The 24,562-nt window shown below is 39.7% G+C and overlaps 1 protein-coding gene across 1 annotated transcript in view; it reads right to left on the bottom strand.

Annotated features, from left to right (window-relative positions):
• LOC136867494 (excitatory amino acid transporter) overlaps nucleotides 1-24,562 on the bottom strand; it is a 149,660-nt gene that overhangs the window by 21,445 nt on the left and 103,653 nt on the right. Inside the window, exons 6-9 of the mRNA XM_067144701.2 lie at nucleotides 19,238-19,301; nucleotides 11,191-11,293; nucleotides 3,129-3,255; nucleotides 2,761-2,994 (exon numbers count right to left, since the gene is read on the bottom strand). Of these exons, the coding sequence (XP_067000802.2) occupies nucleotides 2,761-2,994; nucleotides 3,129-3,255; nucleotides 11,191-11,293; nucleotides 19,238-19,301 (528 nt within the window). The remainder of the gene's footprint in view (nucleotides 1-2,760; nucleotides 2,995-3,128; nucleotides 3,256-11,190; nucleotides 11,294-19,237; nucleotides 19,302-24,562) is intronic.

Below are 24,562 nucleotides of genomic sequence, written 5' to 3'. Positions count from 1 at the left end.
CTCTACCTCGGCATGTTGCTTAATTTCTGAATCACTTGTATCCGACGTATTTATCATGCCAGTTTTCAATGTTGTTTCCATGGCATACAAGCATGATCTCACATCTGCCATGCCATTAAATCCACGTTTCCTTCGTAAATGACTGAAGAAAACTTCAGTGCCGTCAGTACTCAGGTTGCGACTTAAAATGTAATGGAAACTCATTGACAATTAGCTAATCGTAGATCTTTACAAGACAGAAGGATGTACTAATGCTTTGAAGAGCTATCTCCACGACGTTCATTCTCGGCAAGGACAAGGCTAAGTCTGCCACCTAGCGGCAGGAAGGCGGAACAGCTGTGCCCACCTTTTTTGTTTTTGGCTTGAAAAAGGACCTGCATTTTACCACCTTGTGAGATATAACGCAGGTATAACCAGATATCAGTACAAAATGATCTTTAGAACTATTCCTCAACCATTTGAGGGGATAAATACACCTTTGTAGGTCAAACGATTTGCAGTTTTCAGTTTACTTATTTTTAAAGAATACACGTACGGGTACTTTACTCTTTAACCTCTTCAGTCCCAAGACTAGACGAAGTGGCCGACGGAGGGAAACGAAACTTCTTGTCTCGAAGTAAACTTTTGACGGATCAGGTCGTGTTTTGTACGTACAGCACATAGGGAAGAGAACGAAATGTCCAATCCGACACAAGTGTGATCCGAATCCACCATAGTTCAGTTCAATAGAACATCCGACCCGAAATCGGAAGGTTGTGAGTTCGGATCACACTGGTGTCGTGTTGGCCGTTTTTGTTCTCTTCGATATCTATCGAAATGGAAGTCGTTTTTTAAAGATTTCTAAAGGTATAAAAATGAAAATAGACGTGAAGTAATGAGGCACTTCCAGGCATCTCAGAAACTTAAAACTTGGTACCAGAGAAGCTGATGACGTCAGGATGCCTAGAAAAAATGACAATTTCCAAAATTCCCCGCGGGGGCTAGGTTGGGGGTTTAAAATTGGGACTCAAAATAAAAAGGCAAGTGTAAGCATTTCATTCAAGCAGTAGGATATATTTCTACAAAGCTATGACCTATTGTTTTCATAGGCTTAAGAGTTTCCTGAAAATGCAAATTAAGTTTTAACAACAAGCCCCGAGAAAATGTTGAGGGAAATTTTGGGAATATTAAGCATAATAATTAGGGCTAGGAAGTAGAAGATCTATACATTGCCTAAAAGAGACGTAAACTACCCAAAAAGGGACCTAAAACTGACATAATAGACGTAGAAATGCGATCCAAATTCATTCAAAATTTTAATTTTAATTTCGTATTTAATGAAGGAATATAACGTTTAAAAATGCAAAGTTCTGGTGGTATACAACATATAGTGCAAAAATATACGAGTGAAAATACTTTTTCTTTCAAACAACACGAGTCTGTCTTCAGAGCATAATGAATTCCGAGTTTGTTAAAAAAGCCACTTGCAGAATTTAGAATGAAATGTATTTCCACCTGGAATGAATTTAGCGAACCCGCAATGGACATCCTGGAGAAAAAAAAAATTGAAAATAGTATAACTGGCTAAGGATTGTCGGTTTCTAGAAACAATCGAGGAACGTCTCTCCACATCAACGCATGTTACTTGAAGCAAACGCTCACATCAGGATTTCATTTATCTTGCTCATAATTTGATGCATAGGTTTGTTAAACATCAGTTTCAGTTTTTCATTTCATTTCATACTAAAGAAAATATGTTTATTTGAGAATGGGCAGTTCGAAAGAAGACGAAGTTACTAAAAAAGACGTATAAACCAAAAAAGGCCGAAGAAGACAAAAAAGGACACAAATAAAACCCACCATTTTCTAACTGAGCGAGATAAAAAGGATTTTTACTCAACTTCTGAGCCCTCTTAGTAATAAAAGAAACTGGATGTGAAACGATCTGTACAGAGGTATAAAAATGAAATCAGACATCAATTAATGAGCCACTTACAGGCATCCTATAAACTTAAAACTTTGTACCAGAGAAGGTGGATGACCTCAGGATCCCTAAAAATCAAGAATTTCCTGAGGGGCCAGGGTCGATGGGAGTTTAACAATTGGGGCTTAACATAAGAATACAACTCTAACCATTTCTTTCACCCAGTCGGATATACATTTCCAAAGCTATGACCTATTGTTTTCATTGGCTTAATAGTTACCTGAAAATCCAAATTAAGTTTTAACAACAAATCGCGAGAAAATGCTGAGGGAAATTCTCGAGATATTAAGGATAATATAAAAGGAACTGGATGTGAAGGGATCAGTACAAAATGGAAATATACATAAATTAATGCGTTTTTTCTTTACGTCGCACCACATAGACGTGTCTTATGGTGGCGATGGGATAAGAGAGGCCTAGGAATGGGAAGGAAGTGGCCGTGGCCTTGATTAAGGTACAGCCCCAGTATTTGCCCGGTGTGAAAATGGAAAATGGAAAACCAGGGCTGCCAACAGTGAGGTCATAAATTAATGACGCACTTCCAGGCATCGTACTAACTTAAAACTTGGTACCAGAGATCCCTAGAAAATCGAAAATTCGGAGAATTCCCCGAGGGGCCAGGCTCAGTGGGGGTTTCAAAATTGGGGCTTAGCATAAGAACACAAGGGTGAGCATTTCTTTCACGCAGTCGGATATCAAAGCAATGGCTCACGTGTTCGCTCTCTCGTTTTCTAAGCCCCCAAATCATATCCGTGATTCTTTGTCTTTTTCGTGTAGCTGTATGTACTAGAGCTCACCTAGAGGCGGTACCGAGCGCCGTGACCCAGGCTTGCAGCATGCCCTGGAAGAATACTGCCGGGTTCTTGCGGGTGAAGGCGTAGTAGATAGCAGGCAGGGTGATGATGGCATGGACCACCAGTCCCAGGATTACTGTGATCATGTAGAGACCCAACTGCTGGGCTGTGGCCGCCAAGTTCTCGATACTCATGATCTTACCGGCTATCAGGCACAGAATACCGAACGGCGAATACCTGCACAGAAAAAGTAGCATGGACAAAAGTGAAACGAAACTCTAGTTGGCTTGATAGTCTCTTGGTGTGCTTAATGAATGCAATTGTTGCTCTCTGTACAGAGTCAAATAACGCCACAAAACATGACTACTTACCACATGACGACACCGACGAGTTTCATAATTATATCATTGAGCACTACGAAGAAATCCACCATGATCCGACCTTTGTGTCCCATTTGCCCGGCCAGCAGACCAAACGCGAGGCAGAACACAATCATACCTAAAAAACAACATACGATATATACAGTATCTTACTCCTCTGTCTTTACTCAGCTTCTACGTCAAAATGACTATAATTTAACCCTTTAACCGCCAGTGTCATACGCGGTGGCTATGCCCTATACCATCAAGCCCCATTCTTGACCTTATGATAAACTATCCCTAATAACTTACGTATTATTTGTGTAAATATAATGTTTTTCTTCCGTTTTGAAGGTAATATTTGGGGCATTTTTTTACAATGTGATTTACGTTGCACCGACACAGATAGGTCTCATGGTGACGATGGGACAGGAAAGGTAGCGGCCGCGGCCTTATTAAAGGTACAGCCACAGCCACAGCATTTGTTTGCTTTGAAAGTGGAAAAGCACAGAAAACCATCGTCAGGGCTGCCGACAGTGGGGTTCGAGCCCACTATCCCGCGAATGCAAGCTCACAGCCGCGCGACTCTAACCGCACGGGCAAATCACTCGGTTCAATCTAAATTAATGAACCCTTGTTTTATAAACTGTGTTAAAGGGATGATTCAAATACACTTGCTATTTTTCTAGACAAATTCATGATAAAAAACGTTAAGAAAAATATAATTTATAGAAAACTATATTATTTTATAGAGGTGATATTTCGAACACGACATATAAAACATTAGAGCTTTCTATACAAATTAAGTAACAACACTTTTTTGATTACTACAGTACATTAGCGCGAAAAAATCACTGATGCTCAAATTACATGAAAATGGCTGCACTTGCCAGCTAGTTTACAATAAAAATGATGACCAATGTCTATTTCACTACTTCACACAAACCAAACGCACCACAATTCACTGTTCACACGAAAAACTACGAGAAAAGAAACTATTTACTAACGCCAGAAGATCACCAGTGCCACCAACTTCAAAACTTGTTGCATAACTATTTCCAGGAAAAGTGGAATGGACAATTAGAAGGAATAAATAACTTGCAAACTATTTTCTTGCCGGAACGTCCCATCAATCGGACGCTGGCGTTTTTACAATGTACTCCGAACGTCCGATTAATATTCCCATCTGTGCACACCGACGTGCCGGAATTTAGTCCCGCATGAGTTCTTTTACGAGCCAGTCACGAGGCTGCCGTATTTGAGCACCTTCAAATACTACCGGACTGAGCCTGCCAAGTTGGGCTCAGCCGTCTGAGCCTCTCCGCCCGTCCTATCTGTGTCGGTGCGATGTAAAGCACACTGAAAAAGAAAGAAAAAAAACAACTTATTGAATTGGAATTAAACTTAGGGTAACTTAAGTCAAATTAAAAGAATGCCACCAAATTAAAATACATTGTTTGCTACACAGTTAAATAGCTTACAAATTAACTTACTATCGATTCACACAACATCTACAATGCTAGGGGGTGGGTAATATTTCTGAAACTGAAGAGGAGAGGACGCACAGCTCATATGGGAGATATGAGACGATGAGATGCTAATTGTCACGTCAATGAAAAGTGAAATAAACTAAAACCGTTAATTGATTTTATCTTTGTGGTTGTTACGTTATTAGGGGCTGCCTGGCCGAGGCGGTAAAGGCGTGCTCGGTCCGCCCGGAAGGACGTGGGTTCGAATCCCCGTCAGGAAGTCGTAAAATTTAAGAAACGAGATTTCCACTTTCGGAGGTGCATATGGCCCTGAGGTTCACTCAGCCTACACCAAAAATGAGTACGAGGTTAATTCCTGAGGCAAATGCGGCCGGACGTAGAGCTAACCACTCTACCGGAGTTAACAATGGTGGAAGTCTTTACCTTCCACTCCTCCGAGGGCCTTCATGGCCTGTACGGAGGTGACTTTGCTTTTTGGTTGTTACGTTATTATCTGGCTGGTCGCCTCGTAGCTCGAGCATATCTTTATTGTTCTTCTTCTTATTATTTATTTTCCATAAATTGTAGAGACAATTCAAGGGTGATGAATACAGAAAGGGCACACGAAGGTGTCTCAGTCACCACTTAAAATTACAGTATTAAAAATACAATTATAGTTACAGAATGTGCTTATATACAGTTACCGTCCTTACATAGACGTATTATTAACATAATATTTACAAAACCTGTTCAACATTCAAGCAATTCGACTCACACATTTTTCAAAATCTCCTACACCGTGCAATTTACGTTCTACCACAGTGTTTCTGTCACCGGTCGCTGGGACGGAGAATTGGAACTACAGTGTGTTTAGAAATATAAATTTTAAAGTTTTTGTGTAACTGAAATATGTTTGTAAATTTTTTTAAATATGGAAACATCACGATAATATGGAACTGTAAATGAACATTGCGAGATACGAGAATTGTTTTCGAAGTGATTTTTTTAAATGTAAATTTTATGTAATTTATAATTGAAATTAATGTCAGCAAGGGTGTAACTTGTCCAAAGGTTGATTTGATGTTTGTAATGTGATTTAAAAATGTAAAAGGTTACTTAAATTGAGTCACCCTGTACCATACGTGTGGTTTCCTATGATGAAATTTTGGTGTTGTAATCGTAATGTTCCAGAACTTGTGCAATTGCTAACGATGTTAAAATGACCGTATATTGTCACGAGATTTCCTATTGGCAAAAAGGTCCAGGAATCTAGGGTAAGTTTGATCTTATTGGTTGATTGTAATCGGGCCATTTCCGGCCTTGTGGCCGGCTTCGAAAAATGATGCGTGAGCTCGGCGTCAATTTCCATCCGACCGCCCAAGCGAGCGTTCCACTCGAGGGCTGCTGCCCTCGGGAGCTCCATCTTTCCGCGGTAAGTGTTATTTCAGTGTTTTTGCAATGTTATTCTCAATGTTTTCTGGTTTCGTTTCATTTAGTTTAATTCCTTTTGTGTTTCGTTATTTCTTTGCTTAATGTCATTTTAAAAGTTTAATTTAATGTGTCCGAGTTTACCCTAGGTTCCAATTGCTGTAGTTTCAATTCTTTCATCCATTAAAAACTTTCGCTTTAAACTATGCCTTTAATATAGCATCACCTTCTTTGTTAAATCAAATTTTATGTAAGTTACTTAAGTATCTCTTGTTTCCGTGTCGTGGAACTGTATTTTGTAAAACTTTCTTGTCATTTTTAATATAGTTGAGCTAGAGGGTGTTTCTTGTAAGTCTTTTCTCCCCCATAACGTCATACGTTCCCATGGACCTCATAGATAGGGCTTCCCAGCACGTTCCACTATCCTGTCTTAGTTGTCATTTTTAGGCCTGTAAGTGTTCCCTGTATTTGGTTTATATGAATTCTCCGCCACTGCGTCATTTTCCTATCTCATTATTATTATTACTCTTATATTACTTTCTATTATTATTCTTATTTTATCATTATTTTTTCTATGTTATTATTATTATTTATGTGTAACTGTAGTTGTCCAGAAATTACGGTTACAGTTTCCATTACGTTGGGTGTAACATTCGCCATTAACTGTCACACGCCATGGGTCGTAATTATTCAGAAGTCAATCTGAATTTAATTAAGGATACGCACAGTTTCGATCCAGTGTAACTTTGTTCCCGAAGGCTCAGAGAGAGTTTTCTATTCCACATGTGGACGATGTTGAGACGGTCACCGCCGATTATTAAATAAATAAATAGGCTTTACTAATCTAAACCGGGATACACATATTTCAAATTAATGTGAAACGTAAGGCATTCAAAACGCTAAGTCAGCGACTAAGAAACATTTTTTTTTTTTTGCTAGGGGCTTTACGTCGCACCGACACAGATAGGTCTTATGGCGACGATGGGATAGGAAAGGCCTAGGAGTTGGAAGGAAGCGGCCGTGGCCTTCATTAAGGTACAGCCCCAGCATTTGCCTGGTGTGAAAATGGGAAACCACGGAAAACCATCTTCAGGGCTGCCGATAGTGGGATTCGAACCTACTATCTCCCGGATGCAAGCTCACAGCCGCGCGCCTCTACACGCACGGCCAACTCGCCCGGTTAAGAAACATTTATAATTCGCTAATTCACTCTTATGTATAAGAATAAAGTATCGGTTGAATGCAATATTAAACACATCAAAGACCTAGAAATTCTGCAGAAAAGAGCATTTAAATTTGTATTAAATTACAAAGCCGTCCATTGATATATTTAAGGAAATTAATATTCTGCCTGTTAGAACCCAAGTTGAGTACTCGCAAACTCTGTGCCTGTATAAATATCAGAATAATATGACATGTTCCAAAAAGATATACATTCCACAAGGTCAAGCCACCAGTTCTATTTGGACTACTCCAACTCACAGCTTATCCTCCCGAAGTAGAGAACTTAAAAAATGTATTTTCAAAGAGAAAACGAGAAAGTACTTACGTGAGCAGTATTTTAAAGACTATAATAACATAACTTAGCGTAAATCTATCTCTTATGATAGACTGCTGAATTGCGTGAAACAGTAAATTACATTATGTGCAATATTATTTACATTAAATTTATATTGTGTTGTGAAAATTATGTACAGTACATTATCTCTCTGTGTGTGTGTGTGTGTGTGTGCGCGCGCAGTATTTTTCACCTAGTACTGTAAAACTGACTTTGTAAAGTACCTAGCTCAATGGAACCTTTTGAAAGCAAATAAATAAAACCTCAACATTTGACCCTCCCATGCCATGTTTTTCCGTTTGGGTTCGAACCATGTTGTTATGAGAATGTAAAGCGTCAAATGCTCTATCTGAACCACCTCCGTATGTCTTGTGGTTCCGGAGGTACTAATCGCACAGGAAATCATGTAGGCCCTACGTCAAAACCGTCACTTTTTGACATGATTATGTGGTATCAAATACAGTAGAGATAATACGCGACACTCTGCGAGATATCGAGGGACAGCGATTAGAGCTCTGTCTAGCAGAGTGACCTGCAAGTTACTGATTCTGTCATAAGAGCACGTGTATTTGTTTGTGAAGTTTTTGGCGTTATTTATGCGTTTGCATTCAGTTGACATAAGTAAATAGTAGCGTGTGTCATTCCTTTATATCTCTTGTCAATATGAATGGAAAGATATGTGCTGCGTTTGGCTGCAATAACTATGAATTGCAGAAGGATTGGCGGTCTTTCTTCCGTTCCCCTCGTGACAAGAAAATGTAAGTAAATACTGTGTTTGCATATATGTTCTTGCAGTTAAAAATATATTTTTGTAGTAGTTCCTAAATTTCTGACCTGCGCGACCCATATTTTAACTGGTTTAAAATATTACGTTATTTTATTGTATAGTGCAGCGGTTAACCTTCAATACCGATGTTTTGTTGTAGGTGTGATCTGTGGATTTTGATTTAATTAAGGAAAATGCATGTGCATATGTCTGTGGCTGGTTGTGTTCCAAGTTACCCCATTTGGAATGACGTAATGCATTGTCAAGCACTGAAGGAAGTATGGGTGATTTAAGAAATGTACATATTTTGTTGAAACAATATGATGATACAAATTTGTTTTACCCTAATATAATGGCAAGTATTGCTTATAGGGAAATTTTGAATGTTTTTGCGGCTAAATTTATAGATTTTCTTTCTGTTAGTAGGCTCCAAGTTAAAAGGAAAATTGTCCAGCTGTTAAATGTAAATTCATTGAATCATGTGTGTAAGGAATGTGCCGATATTTTTATTGACAAGTGTCCTAATGTGATGATACAATGCTTTTAAATGAGAAAAAAAATACAAATCTACCCGTAAAAATTCAGGCAGGTATGCTAAATGAAAAAAGTAATGCATGAATGAAAGATCAAACCCTCTCACAGCAGTCCATTTCACATCTTGATTATATGCCTAATTTCAGTCTTTAAATAATAACCTGTTAAATAATTCTTCATTCATTTATCCAGAATTGCTTTAGCAACTTTGAACTTAATATTTTATAAACCGTTTCTTTCTAGACGTAATTTAATTATCCATTTCCGTTTATACATTTCCATTGATATTTGAATTTAGCGCGAATTTCCAGGTCACGCCACTAGGAGCGCCTTCTCCCATTTTAACAAGGCTAAATCCGGAAGTGTCGCGTATTGTCTCTACTGTATTTGGACGTATGGCTGGGGGCAACCGAAAATTTGTGTAACGTAACGCGACAAAATGTGTGACGGATGTGACGTCACTTTAGTTAATACCGTAGGCCTTGGCCACCAAAGACACTTGCGGCTACAAGTTAAGTGTATTTGTAGTTCTCCTTGATATGACTTGTCACTTGTCTCATATAATAAAATCGTTATCAATATTTGAGTTTTATTTATTTATTGAAAGACATATTCATGATCATAAGTTTTTTGGAAAGGGAACTATTTTTTTTATTAAAGCCCCCTCCCGCATCCTGTATTTACTGTAAGTGTGGTCTTACCGAGTGGCATGCCCCACATTTCCAATTAAATGGTACCTCAACCAATCTGTATAAACCCGAATGTGAGCACATGATACTGTTACAATGAGGTTCGAATATCTGTAGCCTGACGGTGCCATGTCACAACACTGTTTCGTGAAGTAGATCATGTTACGAGTAACTATCGCGAGAGAAACTTCGCCCATGGCTGTCCACAGTAGACGTCCAGCAATATGGCTGCGCTATGTTCATTCATGGCTGCATTTCTTTTCCGAGCCAATAAGTAAACTGCAGCATAGAAAGCATTAATTTGATAGGTAACAAGCAGGTAGGGATTGTTTACAAACTGTGAAGTGATCTCAAGCTGTTATTTTCTTGCATTTTGTGAATTGTAACGTTCCTAAATAAGTAACTTATAACTATTGCTGCCTACTGGTTTATCATTCATGGTCTTTGCCACGTTGCATTTGCATTATATACACGTGACCAATAATAAACATACGCATTTTTTCATACTTCTTAACTGCAGCAAATAGAATACCCATTCTTCCGGTAGGTATCAGATTATAATTCCTTCTTCTTTACAATTTTTTGAAACATTTAATCATTTTAAACCCAGTCTGTCTTAATTTTTCGTATAGGCTTACTTACATGGTTTTAGTTTCATCCCATATCATCCTTTAGTATGTTCAAATAATTCATTTAAAGGTATCGATGGTTAAAGTGATTTTCATTTGTGAATTCTTCTATCTTTTGAAACATTTAGATTACTCGTTAAAACATTAAGACATAATTATTACCGAGCTCGATAGCTGCAGTCGCTTAAGTGCGGCCAGTATCCAGTATTCCGGAGATAGTAGGTTCGAACCCCACTGTCGGCAACCCTGAAAATGGTTTTCCGTGGTTTCCTATTTTCACACCGGGCAAACGCTGGGGCTGTACCTTAATTAAGGCCACGGCCGCTTCCTTCCCACTCCCTGCCCTTCCCTGTCCCATCGTCGCCATAAGACCTATCTGTGTCGGCGCGACGTAAAGCAACTAGCAAAAAAAGACATAATTATATTCTGTGTCTTGTGACGGCGAAGTACCTGCTCATTGGTGACATGGTCCTGAACATTCTGTGGCATATCCACATTTCAAAGGCCCGCAGAGTCGCCTCATTGACCATAAATCAGCACCAGTAACACCTAACATACCAGCGAGCTTCTAATTAGAGGTCATGACACAAGATGTTTTAATTACAGTGTCGATATATCCGGAACTGTCTATTGTGTTAGCCCAGCATCATGGCGTCTTAAGAATGGTGCTTCTGTTAACCAAGAACGTCGTTTTCTGCTTGCTTATTATCGTGCTCTTGGATTATTATTATTATTATTATTATTATTATTATTATTATTAATTATAACCGCATGGTGATAGGCCTGTATTGTGATCTGGTCAGTTTATTTATTCTGTTATGACATGCCTGCTTTTCCTCGAGGATTTATGCTATTATTTCTCCTAAATGTTTAAATGACGAATTAATAATAATAATAATAATAATAATAATAATAATAATAATAATAATAATAATAATAATAAAATGTTTGTACCACAAGTCAGGTAAGAAGTCATCCAATAGACACAGAAGGCTACTTACCCATCACATTGGTTCCGTCCTTGTAGACCAGCAGTGGCTTCTGCATCACCTCAGGTTCACCTGCTGTTTGATTGTTGTCGTGGAACACCAGGGGCTTCTTTACCTGTGGTGACAATCACAAATCGAGGTCATCAAGTAGATTTCTTCAGTAAATATGAAAAAAAAAAAAATGTTCTTCAACTCATTTTTGAAAGAAACATTTCTTTGATATTCCAGTGAACTTGATATCAGACCAAACCAAAACCCAAACCCCATGGCACTACAGCCCTTGAAGGGCCTTGGCCTACCAAGCGACCGCTGCTCAGCCCGAAGGCCTGCAGATTACGAGGTGTCGTGTGGTCAGCACGATGAATCCTCTCGGCCGTTATTCTTGCCTTTCTAGACCGGGGCCGCTATCTCACCGTCAGATAGCTCCTCAATTCTAATCACGTAGGCTGAGTGGACCACGAACCAGCCCTCGGGACCAGGTAAAAATCCCTGACCTGGCCGGGAATCGAACCCGGGGCCTCCGGGTAAAAGGCAGGCACGCTACCCCTACACCACCGGGCCGGCGAACTTGATACCAAGGTGTGGGAAAAGCGGTAGAAGAAGAATACCATTTACCCGAAAGGAAGTAGGTTCGGTTCCTCATAGGGTACTTAGCCCCAGAGTCGTTTAGAAACAAATAGAGGAGCGTGCTTTCTCACCATCTTTCGCCAGTGCATGGGAGATTTTTGAAGTGATATGCCGCATAACTGTCATTCGGATTCCACGTAAAGCCGAGGGTGCTGAGGCTATGATCATGATATCTCTGGCAAAGTTCTGAACAATAATTTAGGTTAGTCGAACGCTTAAATTAAACCCTCCACCAGAAAGGAATAAACAACAATGTTCAGAGATTCGAGGTTCGAATGCCAGTGCTGTCATCTTCCATTTTAAATATTTCTGAATCTGCCTATACCACTTTTTTGGTGATGTTTGATATTTAAACTCTTAGGTTCTTCAGTCTGAATAAAGAAATACATTTATAAACTAACTAAAAAAGAAAACTTATGGTACCAGAATTATAGGGCCTAAGCTAGAATATTAATTAAATTAATTAAACGGAAAAATATCTACAAGCCTGCCGACAGTGGGGTTCGAACCCACCATCTCCCGGATGCAAGGTCACAGCTGCGCGCCCCTAACCGCACGGCCAACTACCCCGGTCCTTTTTTATTGTATGTCTTGTTGGTGATAGGCCTGTATTGTGATCTGGTCAGTTTATTTATTCTGTTATGACATGCCTGCTTTTCCTCGAGGATTTATGCTATTATTTCTCCTAAATGTTTAACTTTGTCAACGATTTTCATTTCCTGTTCTATTATGATTTTATTTACGAGTGGCTTGCCAGTTAACGCCATTTCTGCCTTTTCGAAGGATATTCTGACGCTGATTTACTGTGATTCTTATTCTTCTTCTTATTTCCTTCCCTCCGGTTAAAAATGTGGTATGTGTTAAATTTGTCAAGTCGTCTTTAATTCCCCGAATTAGAGCACTTAAGAAAATTGTCATGTGTTATAGCGAATGTAATTGCACCGCAGAATGACAAGTGTCTGTCTTTGAGCCTTGCTGGTTGTAATCGTTACTCATTGCTTTAACTATCGTAGTACTCATTTCTTCTTAATCATATTTAAAGCTGCAAGAACTATAAAGGCTGCAAGAACTGTCGTAAAGTGTATTATGAAAGTCCTGTAGTAATGTGAACATTAGATACAGCAGTCGATATTCTCTCCTATAAGCATCATATAATTGGGGATTTGTAAGAATGTTGAAGTTGCTAATGACTGGCTACCCTTTGTTAGTCATACGAAATTTCTAAGGGGTCATCTCTCCAGCCAATTGAGGGGCTCTGTTCTTGGGAGAGTGCTTTAACTGAGTCCGTCATTGTTCCGACTTAGTTGTGTCCGACCTCCCTTTGTCAACATTTGTTCTCCACAGTATGGTGTTAGATTTGCGAAGCCTGAGGAGTCCTTCATGAGCCTTCTCTCTTTTCACCGATACCCTCATGTTTCGTAGAGCCGGACCTCTTGCCCAGTTGTACTTCCTCACCAACAACCGACAGATGAAAGAGGCAATGAAGGGAAAAAGTCAGGGCCTCTCGACTTAGGAACAGGAATTGGCAACGCCAGGGCCTCTATTTGTGTCATTTTCCAATGCCAAGGTGTAAAGGAAAATTAACTTCCGCTGCAGTATTCTGTAGGAGTGCGTAAATACTTCACGCAAATATACATTCTTAGAGTATGGTACGGTAAGGTTCACCCTACACACGATGGACATGACCTGTCTTAAGGAACACAGAACGTTGTAAGGTTTTGTTTACTCAACGATGATAGTTTCTTTGTGAGGAATATGTCCTTACTGTTACACTATGTAACGGTACTTTCTTCAGTTACAAAGTATTATCTAGTGATATTTCCAGTCTTGGAAGCAAACGCAGATATCCTTAAAGTAAAATGTTCTGTTTAAGCAACATTTTGTCATGCTAGCGACCCGCCCCCAGCATTACATGGACGCACTTTTGAATTTATTGTAGTAAGTCTTATAAAATTTCATTGCAGACGCCATTAGGTGTTGTTACGTAGCTCGGCCTGTCAGCAGGTGTTTTTTTGGTCACAATTTGCTTTACGTCGCACGTCTTACGGCGACGGTCAGATAGGAGCGGGGAGGATGCAGCCGTTGCCTTGGTACACATTTGACTCGTGTAAAAATGGGAAACCACGGAAAACCATCTTCAGGACTGCCGACAGCGGGGTTCGAACCCACCATCTTCCGAATGGAAACTCACAGCTGCGCGCTCCGGTGTCCGGATAGTTCCCAACTCTGACACTTCCACACACACTGCAAAAATTCCTGACACTTCCCCATAGTCCTTGGACGCGGCTACCTGATTAATGACTCAGAAATAATCTCGACTGGCAGTTCCACACACATCTCCCCCCGCCCCCAAGGCTACTATCCATTTCTCGCAAGTTTATTATACATTATTTCATGCGTCTTGAGCTATATATTATTACGTGCAGTAGTACATTAAAAATGAGAAATTTCCAAGGGCTCCTCCCTATACTAGCCTTTGAAGTGTATGAGTATAGCGCATTTTTCACGCCGGCTCTAGGCCCTTGGGGCAGTGGCCTGTTGTTGGATTCATTTCCTATTATGGATTAGCCAATGGGGTTGCAGTTATAAATTGTTTGGGAAACAAGTACCTACGCAGTCTACTGGCATTGCCGTTTCGATTCTTGCCGTGTTAGCATTGTGACTACCACGGAGTTAGAATTTGATCGGGCATCTAAGGGAAGGTAAACACCAAAAGTTAAGAATGGCGAAAAGTGGTGGTGTGACGTGCGTGTGTGTTTTCAAGTATTCGAAAAAGTGTTATTCATCAGTTCACTACAGTATAGACTAATAGTAATCTTTCTTATTTGGGGTGGTGGGAGGTAGTTTGGAGGGGAATTGTGTCAGTCGAGATTATCTCTGAGTCATTAATTAAGTAGCCGTGTCCAAGGGCTGTGGGGAAGTGTCAGTGTGGGGAACTGTCATGTAATCGCGCGCCCTTAACCGCACGGCCAACTCGTCCGGTAGCTAGGTTATTGAGGTGAATAAACAGTTTACTTTGCTAAACTCAAAATATGGCTTCTAATGTTAAGGTTGATTTCTTTTACAGCAAACGTAAAGAAGCAATTCATTTTTAGTGGTTTAACGGCGTGCTCACTTTGGAGGTTTTCGGTGACATATCGATGGAAAAGTCAGCGGCCGTGGCCTTAATTAAGGTACAGGCGCAGCATTTGCCTGGTGCGAACATGGGAAATGACGGAGAACCATCTTCACCGCTGCCGACAGTGGGATTGGAAGCCACCATCTCCCAAATGCAATCACACGGCGGACTCACTCGGTAAAGACAGGTATATATTGACACGCATTTCTGTAGAATATTTGTGCTCACTTACTTAGGGTCTTGTCCTAGATTGCAGGGTAGCTCAGTCAGTAAAGTGAGCTGAAATGAGCGAGTTCGAACTGGTTTCAGCGCGGTGGTCAGCTTTGTCTCGGTAGATTTACTAACACGTCAAATAACTCCCGGCACCTCGGCATCTCCAGAAACCATAGAAGCGGAACCTAAAGTCAACAACATTAATGTTGCATACACCGAACTCTTCCTCTTCGATAGAAAACCGCATCAAAATGTTAATTCGCACTTTCGTCATGTCGCCTCGACACAGACAGGTTTCATGACGACCATGGGATAAGATTTATTTATTTATTTATTTATTTATTTATTTATTTATTTATTTATTTATTTATTTATTTATTTATTTATTTATTTATTTATTTATTTATTTATTTATTTATTTATTTATTTCAAAAGAGGCACCTGAGCCAAGGCTCATAATGGTGCAGTACAATTAACAGAGATGAGATTTGGGAACATCAGCTTATAGGACAAAAATATAACACACTGTACAATGAATAATAATGTTGTTTGAGTCATCAGTCCATAGACTGGTTTGATGCAGCTATCCATGCCACCCTATCCTGTGCCAACCTTTTCATTTCTACGTAACTACCGCATCCTACATCTGCTGTAATCTGCTTGTCATATTCATACCTTGGTCAACCCCTACCGTTATTACCACCTACACTTCCTTCAAAAACCAACTGAACAAGTCCTGGGTGTCTTAAGATGTGTCCTATCATTCTAGCCCTTCTTCTCGTCAAATTTAGCCAAATCGATCTCCTCTCGCCAAATCGATTCAGTATCTCTTCATTTGTGATTCGATATATCCATCTCATCTTCAGCATTCTTCTGTAACACCACATTTCAAAAGCTTCTATTCTCTTTCTTTCTGAGCTAGTTATCGTCCATGTTTCACTTCCATACAATGCCACACTCCACACGAAAGTCTTCAAAAACATCTTTCTAATTCCGATATCAATGTTTGAAGTGAGCAAATTTCTTTTCTTAAGAAAGCTCTTCCTTGCTTGTGCTAGTCTACAGTTTATGTCCTTCTTACTTCTGCCATCGTTAGTTATTTTACTACCAAAGTAACAATATTGAGCTACTTCCTTTAAGACTTCATTTCCTAATTTAACATTTCCTGCATCACCTGCCTTCGTTCGACTGCACTCCATTACTTTTGTTTTGGACTTATTTATTTTCATCTTGTACTCCTTACCCAAGACTTCATCCATATCATTCAGCAACTTATAGGGATCTTCTGCAGTCTCAGATAAAATAACAATATCATCGCCAAATCTCAAGGTTTTTGATTTCCTCTCCTTGGACTGTGATTCCCTTTCCAAATTCCTCTTTGATTTCCTTTACTGCCTGTTCTATGTAAACATTGAAAAGGAGGGGGGACAAACTGCATCCTTGTCTCACTCCTTTCTGGATTGTTGCTTCTTTTTCAAAGCCCTCGGTTCTTATCAACTGCAGACTGATTTAGATTGTAGATAATTCTTCGTTCTCGGTATCTGATCCCAATCACCTTCAGAATCTTAAATAGCTTGGTCCAATCAACATTATCGAATGCCTTTTCTAGATCTACGAATGCCATGTACGTGGGCTTGTACTTCTTGATTCGATCCTCTATGATCAGACGTAAAGTCAGGATTGCTTCACGTGTTCCTACATTTCTTCTGAAGCCAAACTGATCTTCTCCCAACTCAGCTTCAACTTGTTTTTCCATTCTTCTGTAAACAATACGAGTTAAAATTTTGCAGGCTTGAGATACTAAACTAATGGTGCGATAGTTTTCACACCTGTCAGCACCAGCTTTCTTGGGAACAGGTGTAACAACATTCTTCCGAAAATCGGATGGGACTTCTCTTGTCTCATACATCTTACACACTAAATGGAATAACCTTGTCATGCTGGTTTCTCCTAAGGCAGTCAGTAAATCAGAGGGAATGTCATCAATTCCAGGTGCCTTATTCCTATTTAGGTCGCTCACAGCTCTGTAAAACTCTGACCTCAAAATTGGGTCTCCCATTTCATCAGCATCAACAGCCTCTTCTTGTTCCAGAACCAAATTATCTACATCTTCACCTCGATACAACTGCTGGATATGTTCCTGCCATCTTTCTGCTTTGTCTTCTTTCCCTAGAAGTGGCTTTCCATCTGAGTTCTTAATATCCATAAACCTAGATTTCCTTTCTCCAAAGGTTTCTTTGATTTTCCTGTATGCAGCATCTACCTTTCCTAGGACCATACAACCTTCGACATCCTTGCACTTCTCCTTCAGCCAGTCTTCCTTAGCTACCTTGCACTTTCTATCAGCTTCATTCTTTAATCGCCTGTATTCTTTCTGCCCTCTTCATTTCTAGCATTCTTGTATTTTCGTCATTCATCAATCAGGTCTAGTATCTCCTGAGTTATCCACTGATTCTTAGTTGATCTTTTCTTCCTTCCTAACATTTCTTGAGCAGCGCTGCGGACTCCATTTTTCTTGACTATCCATTCTTCCTCTGTTGTGTTTCCTTCAGCCTTTTCATTTAGTCCTTTTGCAACATGTTCCTTGAAACAATCCCTCACACTCTTCTCTTTCAACTTGTCTAGATCCCATCTTTTTGCATTCTTTCCTTTCTTCAATTTCTTGAGCTTCAGATGGCATTTCATGACCAACAAGTTGTGGTCAGTGTCCACGTCTACTCCTGGGAAAGTTTTGCAATCCAACACCTGGTTTCTGAATCTCTGCCTAATCATAATGAAGTCTATTTGATGCCTTCCAGTGTCTCCAGGTCTCGTCCACGTATACAGACGTTGTTTGTGGTGTTTGAACCAAGTATTGGCAAGGACTAAATTATGATTAGTGCAGAATTCAACCAGCCGACTTCCTCTTTCGTTCCTTTGTCCCCAATCCGAATTCTCCTACTGTATTACCTTCTCTTCCTTGGCCTACCACTGCATTCCAGTCTCCCTTCACAATTAGATTCTCGTCACCTTTTACATATTGTATTAAATCTTCTATCTCTTCATATGTTCTTTCGATTTCCTCGTCATCCGCTGAGCTAGTAGGCATATAGACCTGCACTATTGTGGTGGGCATTGGTTTGGTGTCTATCTCGACGACAATAATCCTTTCACTATGCTGGTCGTAGTAGCATACTCGCTGCCCTATTTTCTTATTCATTATTAAATCAACTCCTGCATTTCCTCTGTTTGATTTTGTGTTGATAATTCGGTAGTCGCCTGACCAAAAATCCTGTTCTTCCTGCCAACGTACTTCACTTATACCAACTACATCTAACTTTAGTCTATCCATCTCCCTTTTCAGATTCTCTAACCTACCACAACGATTGAAACTTCTAACATTCCACGGTTCGACTCGCAGAATGCCAGTATCCATCTTCCTGATCTCGTGTAGTCCCCACCCGGAGATCCGAATGGGGGGACTAGTTTACCTTCGGAATATTTTACTCGGGAGGAAGCCGTCATCAGTACATCATTCATACAGGGAGAGCTGCATGTCCTCGGGAGGTGGTTACGGCTGTAGTTTCCCGTTGCTTTCAGCCGTGTAGCAGTATCAACACAGCTAAGCTATGTTGAATATTATTACAAGGCCATATCAGTCAATCATCCAGACGGACCCCTTGGAACTTCCGAAAGGCTGCTACCCCTCTTTCGATGAACCATTCGTTAGTCTGGTCTCTCAACAGATACCCATCCGATATGGTTGCATCTACGGCTCGGTTATCTGCTTCATTGGAAGATGCAAACCTCCCCACCACGGCAAGGTCACATGGTTCACAGGGAATAATAATAATAATAATAATAATAATAATAATAATAATAATAATAATAATAATAATAATAATAATAATAATAATATAAGACTGGGAAGTAAACGACTTTGGCTATAATTGAAGTGACTAGTGGCAAAATGGGAAACAAAAGAAAACAATTTTCATGGCTGCCGACAGTGGGGTTCGAATCCAGTATCTCCCAAACGTACGGTGACAACTATGTGAGCTAACTCGCTCGTTGGACGTTATTTTTAATATATAGATGAGAGTAGAGAGGATATCAACTCACCGTCTTATATGTTGTCTGTACTTGCTGGAAGCAGGCCTGCATAAGATTGTCAGGAAATAAATTCCTGTAACAAAAGACGCATTTATTAGACAACAGTTTAAAAATTCGTTACACTTCACAAACGAAATTTATCCTAAATATTCCGTTATGTTGTATCATAGAGACTCGAACCCTTTCTATTCCATGAGGATTGTACACAGAACAGGAGATTAATAACACATAAATGTAACGATAGCAATATTCTTTGAAAATGAAATCTCTTGCTGAAATGTATTTTTTCTGTAATTTCTGTAGTTTATACATGAAATAACAATTAAAACAATTTTTTAAATTTTGTCTAAATAGACCAAATATTTATAATTGTAAAAGCAATTTCGTCTATTTTCAAAATATGCCAGATGCAATAAAATTTGAAACTTACTTAGAGGAATTCATGCAAATGTGAGGCAAAATATGATTGTCATGACTTGGACTCCAATCTTCGTGGAATTAAGATTTAAAAAAAGTACCTCATGTCATTGTTTCTCAAAATCTAAACGAGCACGTCAAATTTATTTTGCCTTTTCTGTCCTGACACATTCTCCACCTATTACGACTAGAATGCATTTTACTTAGATTATGCACTAAATTTTACAATGACACTAAAAGCGTTCAAAACCATTGTTGTGTTTTAAATTTCTCCTCGGAACCTTTAAAGACGGCTGCAAATAATCCAAGGCTAAGAATATCTATCAGCGTCAACATTTTTTAAATTTTTTGCGCCATTTTAGTAAATTGCACTAGTACCGCCATAGCGCACAAGCCCTTTTTCTTCCATAATCGGCCTGGATGTGGGGATTTAACCAAGGAGCTCTAGGACTGGATGTTTGTACTGTCCGCACTTCACTGCAGGTTCCTATTCTCGCAATATCTGCCAATAGGTACAGTGTGTCGTCTAAACCGTTCACTGCAAATCACTCGTAAACTGTTAAATATATCACTTTTAAAGGAGCTCATGATCAAACTATCTGCTGATCGAACCATATTAGCTTTGTATAAATGGCAGTCTCCGGCTTCGTGGTTCAATTGTCAGCTCATAGGACCCGAGGGATTTTAGCCGTCTCCGGTTGATTTCCGTAGGTGTTCGGTGATCGTCTTAACAAAAACTATATCACGCTACCAATCACCACACAAACACCCAACTCGGGATGCCTTTAAGTTGAAGGTCATACCCCATCACAGCTGTCATCCAAACTCGGTACGAATATGAGTTACTATCTCGGAAAGATACTGTAGGGATACGATACCCCTGGAGGAGGGGATGACGTGTAAAATAATCAAAAACAGCCGATATTAGTGTCGAATCCATAGTTTCCGGGGTCACTGAGACACTCGGGATGTCGTTTAAGTCAAGTTCAGCACCCATCGGCATGGTGATTCAGAAGAGGTGATAAAGAATATGTCCACATTCACCGATATTAATGTTTTCGATGTCGCTCGGCTGATTGGTGATAGTCCCAGTGACAGCTGGAATCGTGTACGTCATATCTATAATGCGACGCGTAAATACACTTCGTTATAACTTATTTTTCTTATTGTTTGAATGGATTAACTACTTCCCAGAAAATCTGGGCTGCCTCAAGAAAATCTTTAAAGCAAAACAAAATACTTTCAAGCTAAAGCATACAATTATACACATAACAATATTTCCATTTAAAAGCTGACAAAAGAGTTCATAAACAATCAATCAACGCACAATTAAGAAAACTAAAAAAACACTTGAAATAAGTAATACAAATCCTAAAAGTAAAAGGTGTGAAAGAGAAAATTACCAGAATTGTAGATGTACGTGTGTACAATATCTTCCAAAATAGCTCTGAACCAAACTTCGTACAAATACGAATTACTATCTTGAAAAGATACTCGGGGAGTAAAACACGTCCTAGCAAACCTAGGAGGCAATGACGTAAAAGAATAACGGAAAACGACCAATAGTAGCGTCGAATCCATAGTTTCCACAGTCGCTGAGTTGTATTGGGGCACCAGTACCAGTTCAGCTGCGTAGGCATTGTGAAAAGGGGTGATTAAGAGATTAGTTTGATTAACGAGGAAGAAAATAATCTATAATATTTGAGATTAAACACAAAATAACTTCTAAACTACAAAATAGTTCTTAATCATTCAACGTCACAATAACGAAATCTACAAAACTTCTCTTCACATATAATTAACAGGTAATACAATACCTAAAGGAAACAATAAAATGCCCGCGCAGCGCCGGGTAATATAGCTAGTACATTTATAAAATGGAAACACACTTTTCTCTACACAACGTAGTACAGTCATTAAGTTCTGTGACTTGACGCCTGGAGGATAGGCACCCACACCACTCCGTATGTTGCCCACGATGCCGCATTGCACGGCGTACACTTACACAGAACCACATCCACCCTCAAAATAGTCGCTGTTGGCCGTTATGCACGTTTGCCAACGTTGGTACAACTGCTGGAAGCACCATGTTTCGTCTCCATGTTATTATCCGGTTGAGAAACGTCGGATTATCGTCAGCACTACTGATGAGGTCACCACAAATCGTCATGCGATCATCACGTTGGGCTTGCGACAGGATTCGTGGCACACTGTGCTGGGTAACATGAGTCATGTTGAGATCATTCGTCGGAATTTTGTGGCACGTACCATGGCTGACCCCTATTGCTGCTGCGAGATCGTCTACCGATTGACAACAGTTAGCACGCACCAACGTTGCAACTTATTGTATCTTGCGTTCCGTTAGAACTGTTCATGGCCGATCAGTATGTACATCATATTTCAAACTGTCCCGTCCTTGTAGAAAAGGTCGGTGCCACGTAAACACAACACTGCAACTGAATGCGTCCTACTGCATCATTTCAAACGTTTCGGCAGCGGTTTTGCCTAATTTCTGGCAGAACTTGATGTTTGCCCGTTGCTCAAACTGTGACATGTCAAGGTCGGACAGACGCATTCAAGGCACCGTCATAACAACGACCGTACGTCTGCTTCCAGTGCATGCACTCAACTGTTTCTTGCACGGACGAGAGACTAACTGACATGGTGCCATACCACGGCGCCACCTATGCGCTATAGCTCACCACAGTGCCATCATGCGGTCAGTCACAGAACTTAATGACTGTACTACGTATAAACGGACATTGCATTATACACAGGTCTGATTATTTCCAAAATTTACCTCTGTGGGCGGGGGCGGTAGAATATACCCATGGTAACCCTTGTGTGTCGTAAGAAGTGGTGGTGGTGGTGTTTATTGTCTTGAGAGGAAGTACAACTGGACAATCATCCTCTATTAACACAAAACACAGGGAAACCATTGAAGGGGTCCGACACTTCGAAAAATGAAGGTATCGACGTAAGAAGAACAAGGGCCACGAAGGGCGTGAAAAAATGAAAGGCTCCCTAGGCCTCGCAGACAGGGAATGCCGTGGATATTATTCTCCTGACCCTACCCATAGGGGGTCTGTCGTAGAAGCGACTCAAAGGGGGCTGAGGGGCTTTCAACTTAGGAGCCTGGCTTGGCGATCAGGGTTCCCCCAGCTGAGTCTGGCACTGATTAAGGTACAGCCCCAGCATTTGACTGGTGTGAAAATGGGCAACAACGGAAAACATCTTCAGTGATACCGACGTAAAATAATAATAATAATAATAATAATAATAATAATAATAATAATAATAATAATAATAATAATAATAATAAAAATTAACTCATCATTATGATGATGATCACCACCCCTAGCGTAATATCGGTGATAGCTGATTTAACATTCTTCTTCTTCTTCTTCTTCTTCTTCTTCTTCTTCTTCTTATTACTATTTTGTTTTTCTACTGTGTATATTACTTTAAATCACTAAATGCTGTGTGCAGAAAGGTACATGCATCCCTTTATTCCTTCAAGCGTCATAAAAATGTTCCCCCACCGGACCTTAAATTGAAACTCATACAAACACTTCTATTTAATCTGTGACGACTGTGACAGTAAACTGATTGCCCTAACACGCAGCAAAACTACAAGGTGCACAGCTCCGACATGATACTTATATAGTTGGGTTGGTTACGTTTAAACGACCGTAGAAGTTGCCCCATTGTCCAATATTAGGCCTCTTCCTTCATTGAATTGAAATAATAACAATACGTTATTTTATTAATCTGGCCACCTAATCAATACAATACATCTTGTCTTTGTTTAATTACATTGCCATGTTAACAAAAATGGTACATGTTTCGCCTTACATATAGCCATCATCAGCCATGGGTTTAACCTTGAAATAAAATCAGGCACCTGATTAAAGACTTGACGGAAATCAACTTATGGTAAAAGACTAGTACAACGTTGGCCTTAAAGCTTTGCTATGTGTGAGAATTTTACATTTTGTGAATGTATTTGCAATAGTGACATTGGAAGACTATCATTATAAGGAAAATGAATAAAGCAATTTTTTTATAGACAAGTGATAAAATTCCTATAAAATGATGTTGACCGACTAGCGGTCAGGACTAGAATTAGAGAGTTTTCGCACACAAGCCGTTCGCTAACCGGTTGACGCTATATTGACGTCACTGATGAAAGAGCCAATCGGAGCAATTCATCTTACGTTATTGAAATAAGCGGCCCGGTTATCACCAGTCGATTAACGTAACTTTATCTACCAGACGTTTGAGGCTTGTCAGCCTGCTGGCCAGAAGCTGCGTTGCTTCATACAGACAGACTTGTAAAACTAAGATCAGATACCACGAGCGCTCGGAGAAATGTGTTATTTTTAGGACTTCGAGTGCAAATGACACGGATGGGGACAATTTTGTGAATATATAGAAATAAAAATGGTATTTTTACTCTGCGTGGTTCGCATTACACCGTTTGTTAAATAAAATAGCAGTACCAATGTCTAGGATTATGCACAGATTATTGCCGTCTTCACATTTGTCCAGCAACAAAACTGGAAACAAACGTAAATAAAATGAGCGAAATAATTTCGCGTGGTTTTTATTTCAACTCCAGGCAAATATGGCGAAGAAATTTACTTCCACGATGATTACCTTTCAAATGTTAACACTAATTACCTGGGATTTTCTACCCGTCATAAACACCCCGTTATGTAAAGAATTTCCATGAGATATTACATGTTTTCTAATATTCATTAAACAAAAGGGAAAACAACCATATTTCAGGACGTCAGGTACGAATTTCGAGACACCTTGCATAATCCTGGAAATTTATTACTGCTATTTTCTTTAACAAACTCTAAAATGCGAACCACTCAGCGTAACTTTATAACTTTTGTTTCTATATATTGA

This window comes from Anabrus simplex, chromosome 3 (genome assembly GCF_040414725.1).
Source record: "Anabrus simplex isolate iqAnaSimp1 chromosome 3, ASM4041472v1, whole genome shotgun sequence".
NCBI lineage: Eukaryota > Metazoa > Arthropoda > Insecta > Orthoptera > Tettigoniidae > Anabrus > Anabrus simplex.
The sequence above is the reverse complement of the archived record's forward strand: the minus strand, read 5'-3'. Positions and strand labels throughout refer to the sequence as shown.